Source organism: Bos javanicus, chromosome 4 (genome assembly GCF_032452875.1).
Source record: "Bos javanicus breed banteng chromosome 4, ARS-OSU_banteng_1.0, whole genome shotgun sequence".
NCBI lineage: Eukaryota > Metazoa > Chordata > Mammalia > Artiodactyla > Bovidae > Bos > Bos javanicus.
The window spans coordinates 15697732-15717989 of NC_083871.1; the positions used below are offsets into that span (position 1 = coordinate 15697732).

At 40.7% G+C, this 20258-nt stretch overlaps 1 protein-coding gene across 2 annotated transcripts in view; it reads right to left on the reverse strand.

The window, feature by feature from the left end:
- Window positions 1–1219: 1219 nt before the first annotated feature.
- ASNS (asparagine synthetase (glutamine-hydrolyzing)) overlaps window positions 1220–20258 on the reverse strand; it is a 149593-nt gene continuing 130554 nt past the window's right edge. The window contains exons 3-13 of one of the 2 annotated variants that reach the window (XM_061413520.1): window positions 17684–17953; window positions 11644–11881; window positions 8379–8564; window positions 8019–8120; window positions 7005–7132; window positions 5689–5815; window positions 4289–4395; window positions 3704–3804; window positions 2325–2406; window positions 2081–2236; window positions 1220–1556 (exon numbers count right to left, since the gene is read on the reverse strand). In XM_061413520.1, coding sequence (XP_061269504.1) covers window positions 1347–1556; window positions 2081–2236; window positions 2325–2406; window positions 3704–3804; window positions 4289–4395; window positions 5689–5815; window positions 7005–7132; window positions 8019–8120; window positions 8379–8564; window positions 11644–11881; window positions 17684–17932 — 1686 coding nt within the window. In that variant the 5' untranslated portion in view covers window positions 17933–17953 and the 3' untranslated portion in view covers window positions 1220–1346. Of the gene's footprint in view, window positions 1557–2080; window positions 2237–2324; window positions 2407–3703; window positions 3805–4288; window positions 4396–5688; window positions 5816–7004; window positions 7133–8018; window positions 8121–8378; window positions 8565–11643; window positions 11882–17683; window positions 17956–20258 lie in introns of both variants that reach the window. The other variant, XM_061413519.1, reaches the window with a different exon arrangement.

Sequence of the window (20258 nt, forward strand, 5' to 3'; positions counted from 1 at the left end):
TCCCCTCCAAAAATTTCTAATAACTAAACTCATCTTTAAAATAGATTTCACAATCCTGTCCCTAAACAACCAATGAGCATTCAAATGAAAATCGACCTGTTCATTGTTACATTTTCTCTTCCTCCAACTGGGTTCAGAATGCTTTTCCCTTTTATGAGAAATACGTGGCTCTAGAACAGGGCTTGGTAAACTATGGCCTATGGGCTGAATCTAGCCCACTGCTTCTTTTTCTAAGTTTTAATAGAACACGGCCATGACCATATGTGTGCCTATCGTGGCCTTGCCCCCGAGTTTCCATACCATCTGTGGCTGCTTTTACACCATAATGGCAGAGCTGAACAGCTCCAACAGAGGTCTGTAAGTCCTAAAACATTTACTGTCTAGCCCTGAAAAAGCCTGCTGACTCCCAATTTACAATAGTTCCAGAAAAGATGTCCGATCAACAGAATAAGATGTAAATTACTATCCAAGGATGAAAAACGTTGCCTGATGTGTCAGCAAACAAAGGATATTGCAGCCATTAAGCTATCAGCCACCCACCACCCAACTGGACACCCTGAGGGGTTCAGGATGGAGAAAAGCAGGATACTGGCCCTTGACAGTTGAGGGGCACATCAAAGGAATCATTTCAATGAGGCCAGACTCTTGCATCTCCCCATACCTGGAAAAGTGCTAAATTCATTAACTTGAGATGCCTGGATTTCTCTACTCGTCATCTGTTGATATGTTAGACTACTTGGCCTTTGTGGCAAAAACTCCTGTATATCCCACCTCTTCCCTTACCTCTTTAGAGTGGTCACTCAGAGCCATCTGAGAGGCTGTCGTCTTAAGTCAGAGACTCCACCTAATAAAACATAATTCTCAACTTTTAGGCTGTGCAGTTTGCAGTCAACCTATTTTACAAAACAGAGCTGTCCAAGTCTTACAAGTTACTCACCTCTCCAGAGTGTAACTAGCCAGCTGTTGGGAATGCAGAGAGAACTAAGGGAGGAAGCCAGAGGAGGACCACACTCAGATGAGGCGAGGACCATAAGGATGCCCTACTGGCATGAGACCCAGAAGTCCTCTACAGGAGAGGGTGTGTGAGGTCTCCCAGCCATCAGATGGTTTCCCCTCTCCTATCTCACTCTCTACCTTCCTGTGATACAGTAAAAGCTGTTCAGTTTCTAGCTACCTCTGGTCACGGGGCTGTATGAATATAAATGACTACAGCAAAGTCTCGGATTTAAGACTTTTATTTTTTCACACCCAGGCAAGCCTGGGCGGTTGGCCCTTCCTGCCCTCAAGATCCCTACCCTTCACAAGGAGAAGAAATGATTACTTTGACTCCAGGGCTCAGTGAGTGCCTAAGCTTTGGCAGCGGCCTTGTAATGGGTCAGAGTGCGGGCAGAAGGGTCCGTGGCGTTGGTCCACCTGGGCATCCAGTAATGGGGCAGCCAGTCGGCACGGCCCGGGTAGTGGTTTTCAAAGATCTGACGGTAGTAATAGCCTTCTTTTGTTTTGGGGGTATTGATGGGAAATTTCTGGGCTGCGCTTGCCATCGCTGCATCATCAACCTGTAAGAGTAACAGGATAGAAGCGAAATGGCCTTACAATGGCACAGAAATGTATGTACTTAATCTGGTTTCACAAAAACAAAAATCAAACAAACAAAAAAAAAGAAAGAAAAGACATCTCTGAATACTGAGAGACTCTTAATCCTTCAGAAAATGTTAAAATACCCTAATGCACATAGCTGCAGTGACCTTTAAGGAACATTCACATGCATAGTTCTCCAAAGTGGTGGCTCTAAGTGTTTGATTCTTTTGTGCGTAAGTCTGGCACCCAACAGGCTCCCCAAAATGTGTAAGATACAAGCCAGAGAGGACCACTAAGTCTCCTCTCTCTATTCTAGATGCTACTTATAATCCTTCATACTACTTAATTTTTACAGAATTCTTGAAATTTAAAAGAAGTATTATTTATAGGGAATCCCTTCTACAGTCACAAAACATTTAAATTAAATACAAAATGAACAGTGATTACAACTTTGCATCCAATTGTCTTATTCCAGGAAATATACTTTTAAAAGATATGATACCTGATGTTCAATATAGTCCTGTAAAATCCTAAACCAGGAATTTTTAACTGAGGTTATTCCATCACTGAAGGCTTCTTTTGGTCGCCAGAGAATCTCTTTAGGTATCAGATTGGAGTCCTCAAATGTCTCTCTCAGGAGATGCTTTTCTATCCCATTCTGACATGAAAATGAAAGGAGTATCAGTAAAAGTTCTAAATATGACCAGTATCAATGGACCGTTTTTACCTTAAGTTGATTTACCCACCTTGGGAACTCTCATATCTGGTGGCAGAGACAAGTAGTAGGAAGAAAAGCGATGATCCAAGAAAGGGACTCTCAATTCAAGGCTTAAAAAGGAAAAGAAAATCTAAACCAAAATGGATCTTTAGTGCCTGTCAGTTTCGATTCTGATTTGGTTTCCTAGGAATTCATCCAGCCTCTAAATGATGTTAAGATCATAAAGTCATTTTTACAGTCCTACATAACTGCCCTACATTAAATGCACGAGTACAAAAACCTTCACTCAAAATATGTATTGTCTAGGGAGTGAACAAACTACTGGAGAATAATTACTTTCACTTTCCCTTCTGTAATCTATTAAATATCTCAAAAAGCAGAAAAAGAATTATGAGTGATCTGAACATTAAGAATGGACTTTGCCTAGACTTTACTGAGTTATAGTTTTCTCTAGGTGAGACTATCTATTGTAACGCCAATCTGTGGCTATTACCCTATCTACCTGTCCTAACCAGGGTTCAAAGAACAGATGATGTGACCTCTGATGAAAAACACCATGGACCACTGATTTATACTGAATATAAGTTATTAATCAATTAGTAATAAAAATGTCTGAATTCAGTTCACTCTCCAACCTCTTATTTTCTAACTAAGTGTGATTTGGTAGAAGCAACCAAAAAAGATTGTATCACATACAGTTGTTATTGCTGTTTAGTCACCAAGCTGTGCCTGACTCTTGCGACCCGTGGACTGTACCCAACCAAGCTTCTCTGTTCATGGGATTTCCCAGGCAAGAACGCCGGAGTAGCATGTTGCCATTTCCTTCTCCACAGATCTTTCTGACCCAGGGATTGAACCTGCCACTCCAGCACTGGGCAGGGGGATTCTTTACCACTGAGTCATCAGGGAAGTCCCATCACATATGGTTAAGAGTCTTTAAATGACCAGCTTTAAAGAGTGCTAACTCTCAATAATCAGAAATGATACCAAAGAGACCTACTTTATAAGCTAATCAAACCTCTTGCATCTTCACTTCCCTCTCCCCTACATGGTCCCCATAGCATCAAACAGACATGGCAAGCAAGCACTAAGGGCTCACTAAACTACATGAAGCTGTATAAGCCTTATTTCTCTTAAAAAGACCCAAAAGAGCTGCAAGCGCCTTTCCTCTCAGCTGCCCAGAAGAGGGCAGAATGTTCTGTTTTCAAGACAGAAACTCCACCTGAAACCACCTATCCGTGTACTCTCAGCCTGACAACAGCACTCTGATTCAGCTTACTCCCTCTGCACTGAGACAAGCTTCATCTTTTCTATAAAAGGCATACTTCACAGCATATACTAAATGAAAAGAAAGCCTTTTGTTTTTTGAGGTTATTTTTATAATCACTTCCTAAAACATCAAGATACCCATGGGCTGCAGTAGTTCGATCTGCTCGGAGAACATCAAACAAGTAGAGTTCCCTTAGAAGCCGCTCACTCTCCTCCTCAGCTTTCTCCGGGGAAGGAGCCTGTTTACAAACAGAGCTGAAGTTAAAAATACACCCTTCAAGCTTTGCTTTTGGAAATGAAATTTCTTATTTCTTATTCTTGCACACAACTCCAACTCTAAAGGTGGGTAAGACAAAAAACCACCAAAGCTTAGGGAAGAAAGTAAATGCTTTATAAAGCATGCCTTCCCTCACTCCAAGACTGCTAGAACCAATAGATAAAATGACAGGTTCACATTGTCCAAAGCCCATAAGACAACAGGGGACTAAGAAATACCAGAAATGTGATTCTTATGTTAACTAGTTTTTAAAAAATGGGTATTATCTGACACAATTAAGACTTCTTTCTTGCCCAAACAAATACAGACAGTATCAGATTTTCTCGAACACCTCACAAAATATTCCAAGTGTTACTGTTTTATCAAAAAAAAACAATAGAAAATGGTCAAATAATTCATACTTTTCTTCCCCTAGGACCAATATCCTTCCATTTGAGAATGCATACCTTGTGAAAATATATATAACCCTGAGTAAGTTCATCTGAACCTTCTCCAGAGAAGATCACCACGCTATCTGTGTTCTTCCGAATGTACTTAGAAATTAAGTACATACCTTAAACAAGAGACAGAAATTATTGTTAATGTCCACATAACCCTCTACCAAAAATGCCTCTTATTTGGTTTCTGAAAACGGCGGCAAGCTTTGCTACTAGATTAGACTCTGTTATGTGAAGTAGTTTGCAAAATAATGACTTTTATCTACAGTGCAACCCACTTATATGTATTTAATCTAAAAGTTGTACTGCTGTGATGACATAGCCCTGTCATAATTTTATATATAGGTTTTTAAATATTCCTGCTTTCAGACCAAGAATGTCTATCTGAAAATTTTGCTAAACAATGTTAAAAATGCTAAAAAAATTCTGCTGAACAATGACTCAAATGTCTTAAATTTGATAACTCTCACACTAGTATCACTACATGAAAATAATAAGTTGGGGTTTTGGTAGCTTAATTTTAATTTGGGGCTTCTTCCGTCATACTCCCCATTCAGCGTATTTCAAATACAGCAAAGCATGTTAAAAGATGCTGGTTGGTCCTGCTCCATGGCCCTGTAAACTAGTATTTTTCTTGGGTTTTTTCATTATCACCTTCCTAGTGATACTTTTTAGAGCTTTTCCCTAATCTCCTTCACCAATGAAATGTTAGTACCAGAAATACTGTATATCTGTCTAAGTACTTTGGAAAGCCAGAAACCACTGTAATAGCTAAGCTTTTTACCCTTCAAGAAATCATTTTTACTCCTTTGGGAGAGACAGCACCCCAGTGATGTTATTGCAAAGTTTAAAGCATGAGAATGCAGGCTCTAAACTTTGCAATGGAATCCTATTGGATTCTGAGTTCCTTAAGAGAGAGGTGTGTCTAAGCCAATAGCATTTAGAGGCTCAGCAATATTTGGCCAGTCCGATGTGGCGTACAATTATGATCTTAGTATGCACCCACAGGGTAAAGCAAGTATTTATTCCTAGACAATAATAGTTATTGATGGACTATTTACCAAAATCTATCTAAAACAAGGATTCTTTACAGAAACTAGTTAGAATGTATAGTCCAACAAACTTTTATACAGAAAAACAGGGGGTAAGAAGGTACAGAAAACTATGCATCAACTCTTGGAAGAAATATAAATAGTGATACCAAAATGTGGAGGTTTAACTATATATTCTTAATTCTTAAGGAATTAAGGAGTTCTTAAATCGTTTCGTCTTCAACAACTGCTGACACAGGAATTTGACCTGAGTTCATTCATGAGTATTGTTCTTTAAACAACTGCTTGAAATAGTAGTTTTTAAACCTTACACTCTTTTCAGTATTAAAATCTTTGGGGGATCATAAAATACCTTACCTACTGAAGCACGGACTGTTGTAATATCATAAGTTTCCAAGGAAAATATGACTTCATCCAGGACCTGAATGCCTTCCTCAGAGTTAAAGAGGACTTCATGGTGTTCGCTCCCAATATGATTTGCCACCTGATTACATAAAGAAATATGCATATGCCTGTTTTTTTAAGAAAAGGACTACTCTTTCAAGAAAAAGCTGTGGTTTTTTTCAGCCATTTCATATAGTATGTGGGATATTAGGTCCCCGACCAGGGACCAACCAAGCTCATGACCCTTGCACTGGAAGCTCAGTCTTAACTACTAGACCACCAGGGAAGTTCCAGAAAAGGAAAACTCTCGAAAATAAAACAGTAGTTCATAACACATCATGAATTAACAATGGTGGAAAACAAGTAAGACAAGCTAAGAGGAAATGATCTCACAGGCCACCACAGCACGGGGAAATGATTCTCCAGGCCACTGCATACAAGCCCCATTAGTCTGGCTCCCCGGTGTCCCCCAGTGTCTGCCCTCCACTGACCACAAGAGGTGGACATCCCATCTGCCCTTCTCACTCCGAGACTTCACCCTAACAAGCATGGCCTCCACTCCCCTCGTGCTGATTTTATCGCCTGTTGGCCCTCCTGCAATGCCTCATTTTACATCTAGAATGCTATTTCTAACTTAAGGCCCCTCCCCCTCATTCAGTTTTCTCTGGCTCTTGCGGATTCATTCAGCATCAGTCAACTGGCTTTCAGACAACTCTTGGTCTCTCTCATCTACTCTGGAAGTTCCATCAGAATGGGAACAAGGTCTACCACACACTGAATGTGTACAATGTTCTCTCTGCCCACAGTCCTAAACACAGTATCTTATAAAGAAAATGAAAAGCAACAAGAACAGCTAACATTCTAAGTACTTACTACACGCTAGGTTCTATCCCACACACTTTATATGAACTATGTAATTTTCACCTTGAAACTGTGCCACAGTAGATATGAGCACTCCCATTACATAAGTGTGGGATTGTGTGCTAAAGTGAAGATTTGAAACCAACAATCAGGCTCCAAAGCCTTCAGCCTTAACCACTCTACCCATGCCCTTACTCTTCAAAGGACAGGATTACCATCATTGGGTTTTATGAGGACTGTGTGGCCCATAGAAGATAAAAGTACCCAAAATACAGTGTACAGCACAAGTGATTTTCAATATGCGTTTCATTCCATTTAATATATTTAATTCAAAACAATTACCTAAGTCAATACAGCAACAAAGTATAGAACCATCAATAATTAACAAGTCTGTCTTAACTACCTAACAGGAAGAGGCAGTGTCTTACCTTTCTAGCAGCTAGTAAATCGGGACTGTCTTCCATGCCAATCGCAAATGTCTGGAGAGGGTACTGAACTTGGGCCTCTTTTAGCTGCTTCAACAGAGTGGCAGCAACCAAACTGGAATCCAAGCCACCTATGAGCAAGACAGAAAGTGTGGTGGTTATGGGCCTTACCTAAGAGAGGAGCAGAGATTATTTATATTCCTCCTAAGCACCAAGATTAGAGTTTTGCCTTTAAAATTCCCAAGTTTTATAAACTGAAAATCAACTTGAGTAAGAAAAATCTAACAGTTAACCTGTCATAATGGTAACAGTACTTAAATTGGTTAAAAGCCACTATGCCAAAGAATTGATGCTTTTGAACTGTGGTGCTAGAGAAGACTCTTCAGAGTCCCTTGGACAGGAAGGAAATCAAACTAGTCAATCCTAAAGGAAATCAACCCTGAATATTCACTGGAAGGACTGATGCTGAAGCTCCAATACTTTGGCCACCTGACGCAAAGAGCTGACTCACTGGAAAAGACCCTGATGCTGGGAAAGACTGAGGGCAAGAGGAGAAGAGGGTAACAAAGAATGAGATGGTTGGATGGCATCATGGACTCAATAGACATGAGTATGAGCAAACTCCGGGAGACAGTGAAGGACAGGGGAAGCCTGGTGCGCTGCAGTCTATGGGGCTGCAAAGAGTTGGACACCACTTAGTGAGTGACTGAACAACAAAAAACACTACACATCCTAGGGCTTACATCCAGACTGTGGAGTAGGAGGACATGAACTTTCTCAAACATGTTTACTAGCTCACTCATGCCAATACAATTATAGTATAACTTTATGTTCCTGTGTTATTTTGAATATTGAAAGCAACTTACAGAAAACGTTTTCATCCTATAATGGAGGAAAGGTTGAATCAATAGTAAGTATTTTAAGTAAGTATTTTATAGTCTAAGCCTCCAGGATAGTTATAAATCATTTAAATTACATATGCATGAAATGTAATTAGATTTTTTAAGCTGACTTCACCTGATAAAAGGCAGCCAATCCTTCTGTCCGTCATCAAACGTTTCTTAACGGCATTGTCAAAAAGAATCCGGAGGTTGCTCTTCACAGTTTCTATCTCAAAACCTATTAACACATAAAGGAAATGAAACAGCTGCAGAAAGGTCTGGGCTGAATTATTTATTGAAACAGGTATGCAACCATCCACCTCCATCACGATGGCATTTGCTCAACAGTGAAGCAGGCCAAATTTCAGTGTGTCATCACCTCCAAGTTAAAAAGGAAACAGATTTGCAAACTGATGTCATTTCAATGATGTGAGAGTACAGCTTTCCTTTAGGGGCGAGAGGTGGGGAACAGGTGGATGGGCATCTGCTCTCTCACCTGGGAAGAGTTTCTCCACGCCGTCATACAGGGCATGCAGAGGCTCGTCTCTACAGTGATGGTGCTTCACCATTTCCACCGACGCCACTTTGCCATTTGGCTTTAGGTCCAAAACTTCATAATGTCCTGGCAGAAAAGGCTCCACTTTTAAAAAAGGAGTCATGGAGTGCTTCAAGTTAACCAGTCCTACAAAACCAGAAAGATAAATTTATTCAAATGAGGATAATACTTCATAGTAACTTTCATGTCTAAATTCCTCTTTATTTTCTTTTTAATACAAATACAATGTCCACTGCATAAGCAAAATAGGAAAAATATAATTACCTCAAACCCTACTAGAAAGGTAATAGTGTACAGAGATGTACAGAAAAATTAAACTGATTTCTAATAATTTAAGGCAATAGGAAAACCTCCAATGTTTAATTTCTTCTCCCTAGCTGGAATTTCTGATTTTAAAAAATCTATTTTCTTTACTAAGCAAACAAAAGATACATTTATTAAACAAAAAGATGGACTTGAAATTTAATTTTATGATATCCTGGCAGTCATTTGTCATCCCTGAGGTATTTTTTAAAAAACAGCTATGGTTCTCAGTCCTTTAATAAGCAAAATGATCCACTGTTAAGGTACTTTAAATTCAGATATCCCTTATGTAGTTATTATAAACTGTGTGTGAGTTAAATGTTATAATTTAAATTTTCTAAGTTCTCACAGGAAGTAATCAACTTGACATCACGATTTTGATTTTAAAAAAAAGTTTTATTGTAAATAGTAACAGCCTATCCACACAGAATACTTACGATGTACAATTTGAGTTTGTTAACCCAAGAATCTACTGTGTAGTATGGAATTCAAACAGCAAATGAGATCCAGATCCTACCACCCACCAGCAGACCTCAAGTGAGGCACACGGCCCCTGCGGAAGTTGAGGAGCAATTACGATTTAAAGCACCGCAACCAAATGAGTTTTAGATAGTCTATTCTGGAAGCACTGAGAGAGGAAAACTGCTGTAGTACCCTAGATGAGACCTGTTGTTTAGAAAAGGGCAGTTAAAGATGTAAAAAAAACTTACAAGTCTAGAAATCTCAGAGGGTAAACTGGATGTGAGATTATATTCCGTATCAAGGTTATCAGAGACAAATGGAAGTAAGGAGTCTCCTTTTCCCTTGTGTTCTCTTTGCTGGGCTTCCCTAACAGCACTTTGGGTAAATAATGTGTGTACTTGTTCTTTCTCGTATGATTACATCAAGTGAGAAAGGATTTAAACAATGAAGCAAAAAAGCAGACGAGGAGGTAGATCACAGTTTAGCATGTCATTGCTGTCTAGCTAGGACATAAATGATGACTGTCTTCCTCAACTTTACTGTCAAAAAATGATAAATATGATGTACAAGTATTTTCTTCCATTCTGTGGGTTGAGTTTTCACTTTCCTGATGGTGTCCTTAGAAGTACAAGAATGTTTAATTTTGATGAAACCCAATGTATCTATTTTTCCCTTGTTGTTTGTGCTTTTGGTGTCATATCAAAGAACTCTTTGCAAAATTGAAAGTCATGAAGATTTACCCCATGCTTTCTCCTGAGTTTTATAGTTTTAGTGCTTACTAAAGTTTTAGTTTTACTATCAAGTTTCAGTGCTTACTTTAGTGATCAAATTTTAGAGTTTGATCTGCTTTGATTTTTATAAATGGTGTGAGGTAATGGTTTAACTGTTTTTTTTTGCATATGTCAACTTGTCCCAACATCATTTGTTGAAAAGACTATTCTTTGTCCACTGAATGGTCCTAGTACCCTCACTGACAATCAGTTGCCTGCAGATGTACGGATGCACTTCTGGACTCTCAGCTCTATGGTCTGTACGTCTCTCTTTCTGCTAGTACAATACTGTCCTGATTACCCTTGCTTTGCAGTACATTTTTAAGTCAGGAAGGGAGAGTCCTCCTACTTTATTCTTTTTCAAGATTGCTTTGGTTATTCTGAAGCCTTTGCAATTCCCTATGCATTTCAGAGTCAGCTTGTCAATTTCTACAAAGTAATCACCTGGGATACTGACAGAGATCATGTTGAATCTGTAGATCCATTAGGGGAGTCTGTGCCAACTTAACAATGCTAAGTTTTCAATCCGTGATCATGGGATGCTTTCCAATTTCTCTAGATCTTCTTTCAACAACGTTTTACAGTTTTCAGCATACAGTTTTGTACTTTTGTTACATTTATTCCAAGTATTTTATTCTTTTTAATGCTATTTATAAACATAGAGTAAATCATGTGATCCCTCCTAGGTATATGCCCAAGAAAAATGAAACCACACAACAACTTGTACCCAAATATGTAGAGAAACATTATTCATAAAAGCCAACTGTCCATCAACTGACAAAAGGATAAACATGGGATGAACAGAACGTGGTATATCCAGGTAATGGAATATCTTCAGGTCATAAAAAGTAAATAAAAAGACGTAAATACTGATAACATGCTACAACATAGGCAAACCTTGGAAACATTATGCCAAGTGAAAGAAGCCAGTAATGAAATACCAGGCCACACAGGGTATGACTCCACTGGTATGTAATGGCCAGAATAGGGAAATCCACAAAGACGGACTGACTGGCTGGAACTGGGGGTGCGGAAGGAGGAAGGAAGACGGGGACAGGAAGCTTAATGCTTAATGAATATAAAGGGATGGGGAGTGACAGCTTAAGAGTACAAGGCTTAGTTTTGAGATGACTTAAAAAAAAAAAAAATTCTAAATTGACTAGTTTTGGTTGCAGATATCTATGAACATACTAAAAACCACTGGTATCCTTCCAATGGATGAATTGTATGGCATGTAAATTATACCCCAATAAAGCTGTTTAAAAAGCGCTGAACAAAAATGACTTTGTGGGACAGCCTGGCACAGTACCACAGTGCAGTAACTACAGGGCTGGCCAACCTTACTGTCACCACATGACACAGGAAAACTCGAAAACACACACGGGATCAAACCAGACACAGAACCTATTAGCACAACAAAAATTACATGACTTTACTACAGACCTATCCTGTAAGGATTACAGAGTTTTAAGTGCCAAAAAGGAGACTCCAGCTCCGTGGTTTAAAAAAAAAAAGGAGGCCTAGAAAATCCATGACTAACACAGTCACTTGTAAAAAAATTGGGTTGCCCCATTTGTATATATGGATTGGATTAGATTTGTAAATACAGTCTAGAAGAAAACACAGAATCGGGACAATAATGAAAAACCACAGAAAAATTCTATCATTACCTTTAGCTTCTGAACACACGGCCAAAAATCCATCTTCTGTCATGGCTTTAAACAAAGGTCTCACCCCATAGGTATCTCTGCCCAAGAACACTTTCTTATTGGCAGTATCCAGTAAAATAAATGCAAATACTCCATCCAACATACAAACTGTTTGTTCAATTCCTCCTTTGTCATAAAGATGAAGGATTATTTCACCATCCACTTTGGTCTGGTATTCAAATTCAAAATGGTGTTGCAGCTTAAGGAAACAATAGCAAAATGAAAATGTTAGAATCCTGTGCTTTCACTAATTTTTTTTTATTGCAAAGTTGCTTCAGCATTTTTGTGCTCTATAATTTTGTGTATCTTAGTGATGTGATTTAAAAGAATCATGGCATTATCAAAATACAGCTTGTTTGAACTCAGAATCAAATTGTAACATAAAGCTAAGCCCATGAAAACTTTAGGTGCATTCTGATAAATAGAAGACATAGGTAATGTATCCCTGTATTATATGGAGGGATGGAAATGGATATTATGTACATACTATATATGTAATACATGCATGGTTGTTGTTGCTTAGTCTCTAAGTCATGTCCAACTCTTCTGTGACCCCATGGACTGTAGCCCACCAGGCTCATCTGTCCATGGGATTTCCAAGGCTAGAATAGTGGAGTGGGTTGCCATGCCCTTCTCGAGGGGATCTTCCTATCCCAGGGATTAAACCTGCATCTCCTGCATTGGCAGAATTCTTTATTGCTGAGCCACCAGGGAAGCCCAATACATGTGTATTTACATAAATAGGTAAGTTAAGTAAATAGATTGTCCAGGTGTCATGACACAAAAAATGTGTCCTCTGAAACACTTCCTATGAAAACAGAAAGCAAAAGGACAAACACATTTGACACTATTTCCTGATGGACAATTGTGCAACGATGATGGAGACAAATGGTCCAAAACAAAGTTGCTGGCCCTGGGGAGGTCTACAGCATCCCATTCTTCTGCATTAGGCATTAAAGCTACTTCTCAGGGACGGACAGAATGATGATACTGAAGCTTTATTGATCCACCTCCTCCTGGGGAACAACAAAGATACCATCACACCCACCACATGCAGAGAGGGTTTCATTAAATCAGGCCCAAACTCCCGCGGCTCTCCATTACCACTGGTAAATTGTGAGGCTGCAAAGTTCTCAGTGTGTCCCTCTTTGTACTTACTCATATTTTTGGCTGATAATAGAGAAGAGGTTCATATAAACAAAATCAAATGGAAATGCTGGGTAGATTTGAACACTTAAAACATGTTTTTAAAATTTAAGAAGTCTCTATGCTTGTATGACCTGAAAAGCAGGCTTCACAACCACACTCACTTTGTAATTTCTTAACCTTTTGCCTAAAAGCTCAGAACTGTCCAAAGATGGGCTCTGGCCACTTTCAGTGACCCCAGAGTCACCTCTTGGTCGCCTCTCCCCACTCTGAGAGACTGTCCGTGGTGATCTCTGTCACAAGGAGGTAGGGGTTGCAGAGGGTCTTCTGGTGACCCTTCTGGGCTTAAGTACCTGCAGGATAAATGAGCCTACAACACTCGACGACTTTTAGCCAGCAACAGCTTCCAACCTACCCTCCATGACCACCCCATCACCATGGCTCTTTGGCCTAAAGCTCACAGGTAGTTTTTTGGTTAATGATTCACATGTACACTGCCCACTCTCTTGAAGCTCCCAGTACCCTGCCACCATCCAGAAATCACACCGCCGTTTGACATGCTGGCTGCAGCTTTCTAAAGCGCTTCCCTCCACGACAGGGCCTCCTCTCTGCCCAGCCTGCACTCATATTCTTCTCTCTGATGGGTCTCCATCTACTCCCGACACACTCCTGGCTATATTTTGCAGTAAATTCTATTTTTATCAAAAAAGGGGGACTTTGAAGCTTACGCTGAAGAATTTTTCACATAAGCCTAAAATGTCGGTTCTACTCTTTAGACAGATTTTAGCTGTTTGCATTGGATAACCTGAACGATGGGTAGAAGCAATGGAACTCCTCTGCTTCTGAACATACAACATACTTGGCTAATTTAGAAGAAAAAATGTTTTCAAAATATTTAACTTTTTAACAACGTAGTCACAAAATACGCAAAAGCAGCTATGTTGTTCAAGGAAAACTAGGCATTTCCTATCTCATTTAAGGGGAAAGTCAGGCCACTACTGCTATGATACAACTTAGCATTCTTACATATATGGTACTAACTTGGCTTAGAAAGGAAGTTTTTTTTGGTTTTCGTTTGTTTGGTTTTGTGGCCACACCTCTCGCATGTGGGATCTTAGTTCCTGGACCAAGGACCAAACCCACAGCCCCTGCAGTGGAACCACGGAGTCTTAAACACTGGACCACCAGGGACTTCCCAGTAAGGAAGTTCTAACTGCCTCCTTCCTCTAGTCCCACTAGTTTGAAAGTCCATTTTTACCTTTCCTGTTCCATTTCACTTCCAAACACCAGGAAAATGATGTCTGGTGTACAGTAGGCCTTAATTAAATATAAGAGAAGAAAGTGAAAGTGAAAGTGAAGTCACTCAGTCGTGTCTGACTCTTTGCGACCCCATGAACTGTAAGCTACCACGCTCCTCCGTCCATGGGATTTTCCAGGCAAGAGTACTAGAGTGGGTTGCCATTGCCTTCTCCAGAGGATCTTCCCAACCCAGGGATCGAACCCAGGTCTCCCACACTGTAGGCGGACGCTTTACCATCTGAGCCACCAGGGAAGTCCAAATACAAGAAAGGAACTTGTTAAATAACTATCTGTGTGTGTGTTTGTATGTGCAGTGGGCAATAGCCCGTTGTGCTCAGCTGTTCAGTTGTGTCTGACTCTGTGCAACCCCATGGAATGCAGCCTGCCAGGATCCTCTGCCCATGGAATTTTCCAGGCAAGAATACTGGAGTTGGGTGCCATTTCCTACTCCAGGAGATCTTCCCAACCCAAGAATCAAACCCACATCTCTTGCGTCTCCTGCTTTGGCAGGTGGATTCTTTACCACTAGCGCCACCTGGGAAGCCTTGAATAATTGTAATGATTCTTCAAATGAGAAGCATTTTCCTTGAAGTATTCCTATAAGTGAACTAAGTGGACAATAAACAATGGCTAAAGCCATATGACCAGAGGATGACTAAAATATAAATCCCTACTCATGAATGAAAGTCCATCCTATAGGAAATCAGTCCTGAATATTCATTGGAGGGACTGATGCTGAAGCTGAAACCCCAATACTTTGGCCACCTGATTCAAAGAACTGGCTCATTTGAAAAGACCCTAATGCTGGAAAAGATTGAATGTGGGAAGAGAAGGGGACGACAGAGGATGAGATGGTTGGATGGCATCACCCACTCGATGGACATGAGTTTGAGTAAATTCCAGGACCTGGTGATGGACAGGGAGGCCTGGCATGCTGCAGTTCATGGGGTCGCAAAGAGTCAGCCACGACTAAGTGACTGAACTGACTGACTCATGAATGACAGGAACATACCAAGAAGGCTCAAAAAGTACCAAGAAACATCACAACCAAATGTATAAACCTTGAATGCAATCTGAATCAAACCAAAACACAGCTATAAATATCAATATATTCTTGGAACACCTGGTGAAATTTACTATGAACTAAATATTAGAGGGTATTATGGATTCTCAGGAGTTATATAATAGTATTGGTATAAAGTAGAAGAATGTCCTTCTTAGGAGATAAATGCTTACACATTTTAAAGTGCCACAGTATTTGTTGCTGTTGATGTTTAGTCTCTTAGTCATGTCTGAGTCTTTTGTGACCCTATGATCTGTAGTCCACCAGGTTCCTCTGTCTGTGGGGTATCCCAGGGAAGAATACTGGAGTGGGTTGCCATTCCCTTCTCCAGGGGATCTTCCTGACCCAGGGATTGAACCCACGTCACCTGCATTAGCAGGCAGATTCTATACCACCTATGCTATGCTAAGTCACTTCAGTCGTTTTCGACTCTGTGCAACCCCACAGACGGCAGCCCACCAGGCTCCCCCGTCCCTGGGATTCTCCAGGCAAGAACACTGGAGTGGGCTGCCATTTCCTTCTGCAGGGGATCTTCCTGACCCAGGGATTGAACCCATGTCACCTGCATTAGCGGCAGATTCTGTACCACCTAGGTATACTCTAAAGTGATTAAGCCCAGAATTGAACGTCTGTGTAGTACGGACAGAGAGATGAAGCCAAAAAGGCAAAGCGTTAGCAGTTATTCAATCCAGGTGCTCTATATTCTGTTATTTTCTATAAATGTGAAATTTTCAAAATTAACAGTTGCGGAGGCAAGCAACAAAAAATAACTTGCCCATTTTAGATCCAAAATTTTCTTATGAAACCCTAGCCCCAAATAATTCCATATTGCAATGCTCTTAGCAAATGTGGCTTCCTCGGGTCAGAATTTTCACACCCTCACCATTCTCATTCTAAGAGTACACTTTCACCAGATTAAAAGCTGTTCCAATTTTAGTGCTTCCTTCTTGCACTCTACTGCATCTGGCTACCTGTCTGACCCTTGGCTCTGATTACGACAATTACACAACAGCACTTTAAGGGCAATCTGAAATGAAATGTTTTCTGTTTTATGCTCACAGTAAACAAGCCTTTTCCACATGCAAATTTCCAAGCCCAGGTGAAACAAAGCCAGCTATTCGGGAGCCATCATCTACTTCCTCTCCAGGAAGTGCAGAGGAGCTGGGAGGATGGGTGAGTGGGCCACTGGCCACTTTTGCCATCTCTAATGGTAAACAAGGAATTAGTATGTGAGAGATAAAGAAAGCAGGATTGGCCCCAGAGAGCTAGATGCATACCGGAAGAAATGATTTCAGCAAGCCTGGACACTTGCATCTTCCCATACATAGAAGATCCCTAAATCTCCTCATGTGAGAGATTTTGTTTTCTCTTAACAGTAATCTTTTATTATTCAGATTACCTGCCTCTTTCTGCAAACTTTTATATAGCCTGGCTCCTCCCCCACCTCCTCAGGATTGGCTCTCTAGGGGTCACCAGAGATACTGTCCTAACATTCCCACAGAATAAAACATAACTCTCAACTTTTAGGTTGCGCGTATTTTTTTAGTCGACAGCAGGATCACCCACAAGATATTACATTCTATCCCTGCCTTAAAATCTTCAAATCTCATTGCTCTTAGAATTACGTTCTACCGTCTTACCAAGTCCTGCTTGCTCTGGTCCTGCCTGACCTCTCCAAGCCCATCTGGCCCACCTGCCCCTTGTTCACTTATGAACATCCCAGGGCTCTACACATGCTGTTCGCTCTGCACAAAATGCTCTTCCCAGCCCTGCTAGTTCATCCTTGTCCATTAGGTCTGAGTTTAAATGACAGTTCCTCAAGAGGCCTTCTCTGACAAACCTGTACTGAAACTGATCTCCCATACCCATCAACTCCAAATTCCTTTTTTCATAAAGCTTAGTATATGTATGGGGCTTTTCTGGTGGCTCAGCTGGTAAAGAACCCGCCAACCAATGCAGGACATGTGAGATTCGGGTTTAATCCCTGGGTCAGGACAATCCCCTGGAGAAGGAAATGGCAACCTGCTCCAGTATTCCTGCCTGGAAAATTCCATGGACAGAGGAACCTGGTGGGCTACCGCCCATGGGGTCACAAAGAGTTGGACATGACTGAACACACAAGAACACAAGTATATGCACAATGATTTTTTTTGTCTGCTCCTTAATAGGAATACACTCCAGTAGTATGCAGACCTACCTCTCATATTTATTACTGTAGCCCTGGTGCCTAACACAGGTATTCAAATTAATAATAGGGAAAAAAAAGATTTTTTAAGAGTTAAAAACCTGAAATGGAATCCTCATTTATTTTTTGGTGACCAAGTCATTCTACCTCTGTGCATCTGTGCCCTGTCTATATATAATTGGAGCAAGTGAGAATGAACATGGGAAGTGGTTGAAAAGTAAAAAACATTAAACAAAATAAAATTATTATAATCAACTATCTCTGAGGCTTAATCACATCCAGATACCTTCTGGTTTTATTCTGTTTACCTTCTTGTGGTTGTAGATTTCACCGTTGTAACAGAGCCACAAGTAAGGATATTTCTTCACTCGAATTGGCTGCATTCCAAACAGCTGGTCAACTACCGCCAACCGGTGAAATCCAAAGCAGCAATTGGTGTACCCATTAACATTTTCAAAACGGAATGCATCCGGACCCCTGTGTGCAATCTTCATAGCACTCAGACACTGAACAGAAAGGCAGTCATCGCTGCCAAAGAGCGCCCAAATGCCACACATGGTGCGATGAAGCTCCAGGCTCTCTATGGAGACAAAAGCAGATCAATTAAATAGTCAACATCCAACTCAAGTCTGCATTCAATCTCGATTCCCAAAACTTGCATAAGCCACTTCAAAGCGTGAAATGTTATCTTATCCAGAGCAATCTACCAGTAGATTGGCAGGCACAGAGGGTAAGAGAATGATTTTTAATCTACTTACAAGTATTCAGAAAAGATGAATGACCTTTACATCCAGCCGGCTATTAATATACAGCAGTTTAGCCCCTAGTCAAAGCCTGCTTCCCTCTGACATTTTGATTTGGTCAGCTAGAGCTAGCAGTGTTCAGGCCACGTTCTGTTTTCTATCCTAGGTTTACACCCAAGACACAGATACACATGCAGACTGGCTCCAGCCCACCCAGAGATCCTAGTCTACTCTCTTCATCCCAGAATCCCAAAAGCTCTGAAAAATCCAAGAGATGCTCCAGCATACTACAATTGCCTCTTAGGTCTTAAGAATAAATGCATCTCCTTTCTTTTATTTTTTATTCAATATTTTGGGCTGCGCCACAGGCATGCAGGATCTTGGTTCCCCCACTGCAGACTGCAGCCATGAAATTAAGAGACGCTTGTTCCTTCAAAGAATAGCTGACAAACCTAGAAAGCATATTAAAAAGCAGAAACATCAGTTTGCTGACAAAGGTCCGTATAATCAAAGTTTTTCCAGTAGTCATGTACAGAAGTGAGAGTTGGACCATAAAGAAGGCTGAATGCTGAAGAATTGATGCTTTTGAATTGTGGTGTTGGAGAAGACTCCTGAGAGTCCCTTGGACTGCAAGCAGATCCAACCAGTCCATCCTAAAGGAGATCAGTCCTGGGTGTTCATTGGAAGGACTGATGCTGAAGCTGAAGCTCTAATACTTCGGCCATCTGATGCAAAGAGCCAACTCACTGGAAAAGACTCTGATGCTGGGAAAGTTTGAGGGCAGGAGAAGAGGGCAACAGAGGATGAGATGGTTGGATGGCATCATCAACTCAATGGACATGAGTTTGAGCAAACTCCTAGAGACAGTGAAGGACCAGAAAGCCTGGTGTGCTGCAGTCCATGGGGTCACCAAGAGTTGGACAGGACTGAACACCTGAACAACAACTAAAACCAGAGATCAAACCCACACCCTGTGCAGTCAGTCTGGGAGTCTTAACTGCCAGGGACTGCCAGGCAAGTCCCCTAAATGCATCTCTTTACCTGTTCAGTTCAGTCGCTCAGTCGGGTCTGACTCTTTACGCCCCCATGGACCGCAGTACGCCAGGCTTCCCTGTCCATTACCAACTCCCAGAGCTTCCTCAAACTCATGTCCATCAAGACAGTGATGCCATCCAACCATCTCATCCCCTGTCATCCCCTTCTCCTCCCACCTTCAATCTTTCCCAGCATCAGGGTCTTTTCAAATGAGTCAGTTCTTCGCATCAGGTGGCCAAAGTATTGGAGTTTCCGCTTCAACATCAGTCCTTCCAATGAATATTCAGGATTGATTTCCTTTAGGATGGACTGGTTGGAGCTCTCCTTGCAGTCCAAGGGACTTAAGAGTCTTCTCCAACACCACAGTTCAAAAGCATCAGTTCTTTGTCCAACTCTCACATCCATACATGACTACTGGAAAAACCATAGCTTTGACTAGACGGACTTTTATTGGCAGAGTAATGTCTCTGCTTTTTAATATGCTGTCTAGGTTGGTCGTAACAGACATTTAATAGGTAGAAAAGATGACTGTACATACTGCCTAAGTGTAATATTAACATACCTAGATATTATAAACATTTCATTACTTCTACCTTACCGCCAAGTGATTTATTCAAATATTATCAAAGAAATTGTAAAAAGAGAAGAGAACGCACTATTATCTGATATCTCTCACATCCATACTCTCACATCCATACATGACTACTGGAAAAACCATAGCTTTGACTAGACGGACTTTTATTGGCAGAGTAATGTCTCTGCTTTTTAATATGCTGTCTAGGTTGGTCGTAACAGACATTTAATAGGTAGAAAAGATGACTGTACATACTGCCTAAGTGTAATATTAACATACCTAGATATTATAAACATTTCATTACTTCTACCTTACCGCCAAGTGATTTATTCAAATATTATCAAAGAAATTGTAAAAAGAGAAGAGAACGCACTATTATCTGATATCCTAGCTTAATGACAAAAGAAGCTTTTTTAAGTTGACAGAGATACAAAATGTTCACCATGAAAATGTTCTAAAGGACCAAAATGTTCTTAAACACTTCTGTCTGAAAGCCACCATGGTCAGAAAGAAAGCAAAGTAGCCCGGACA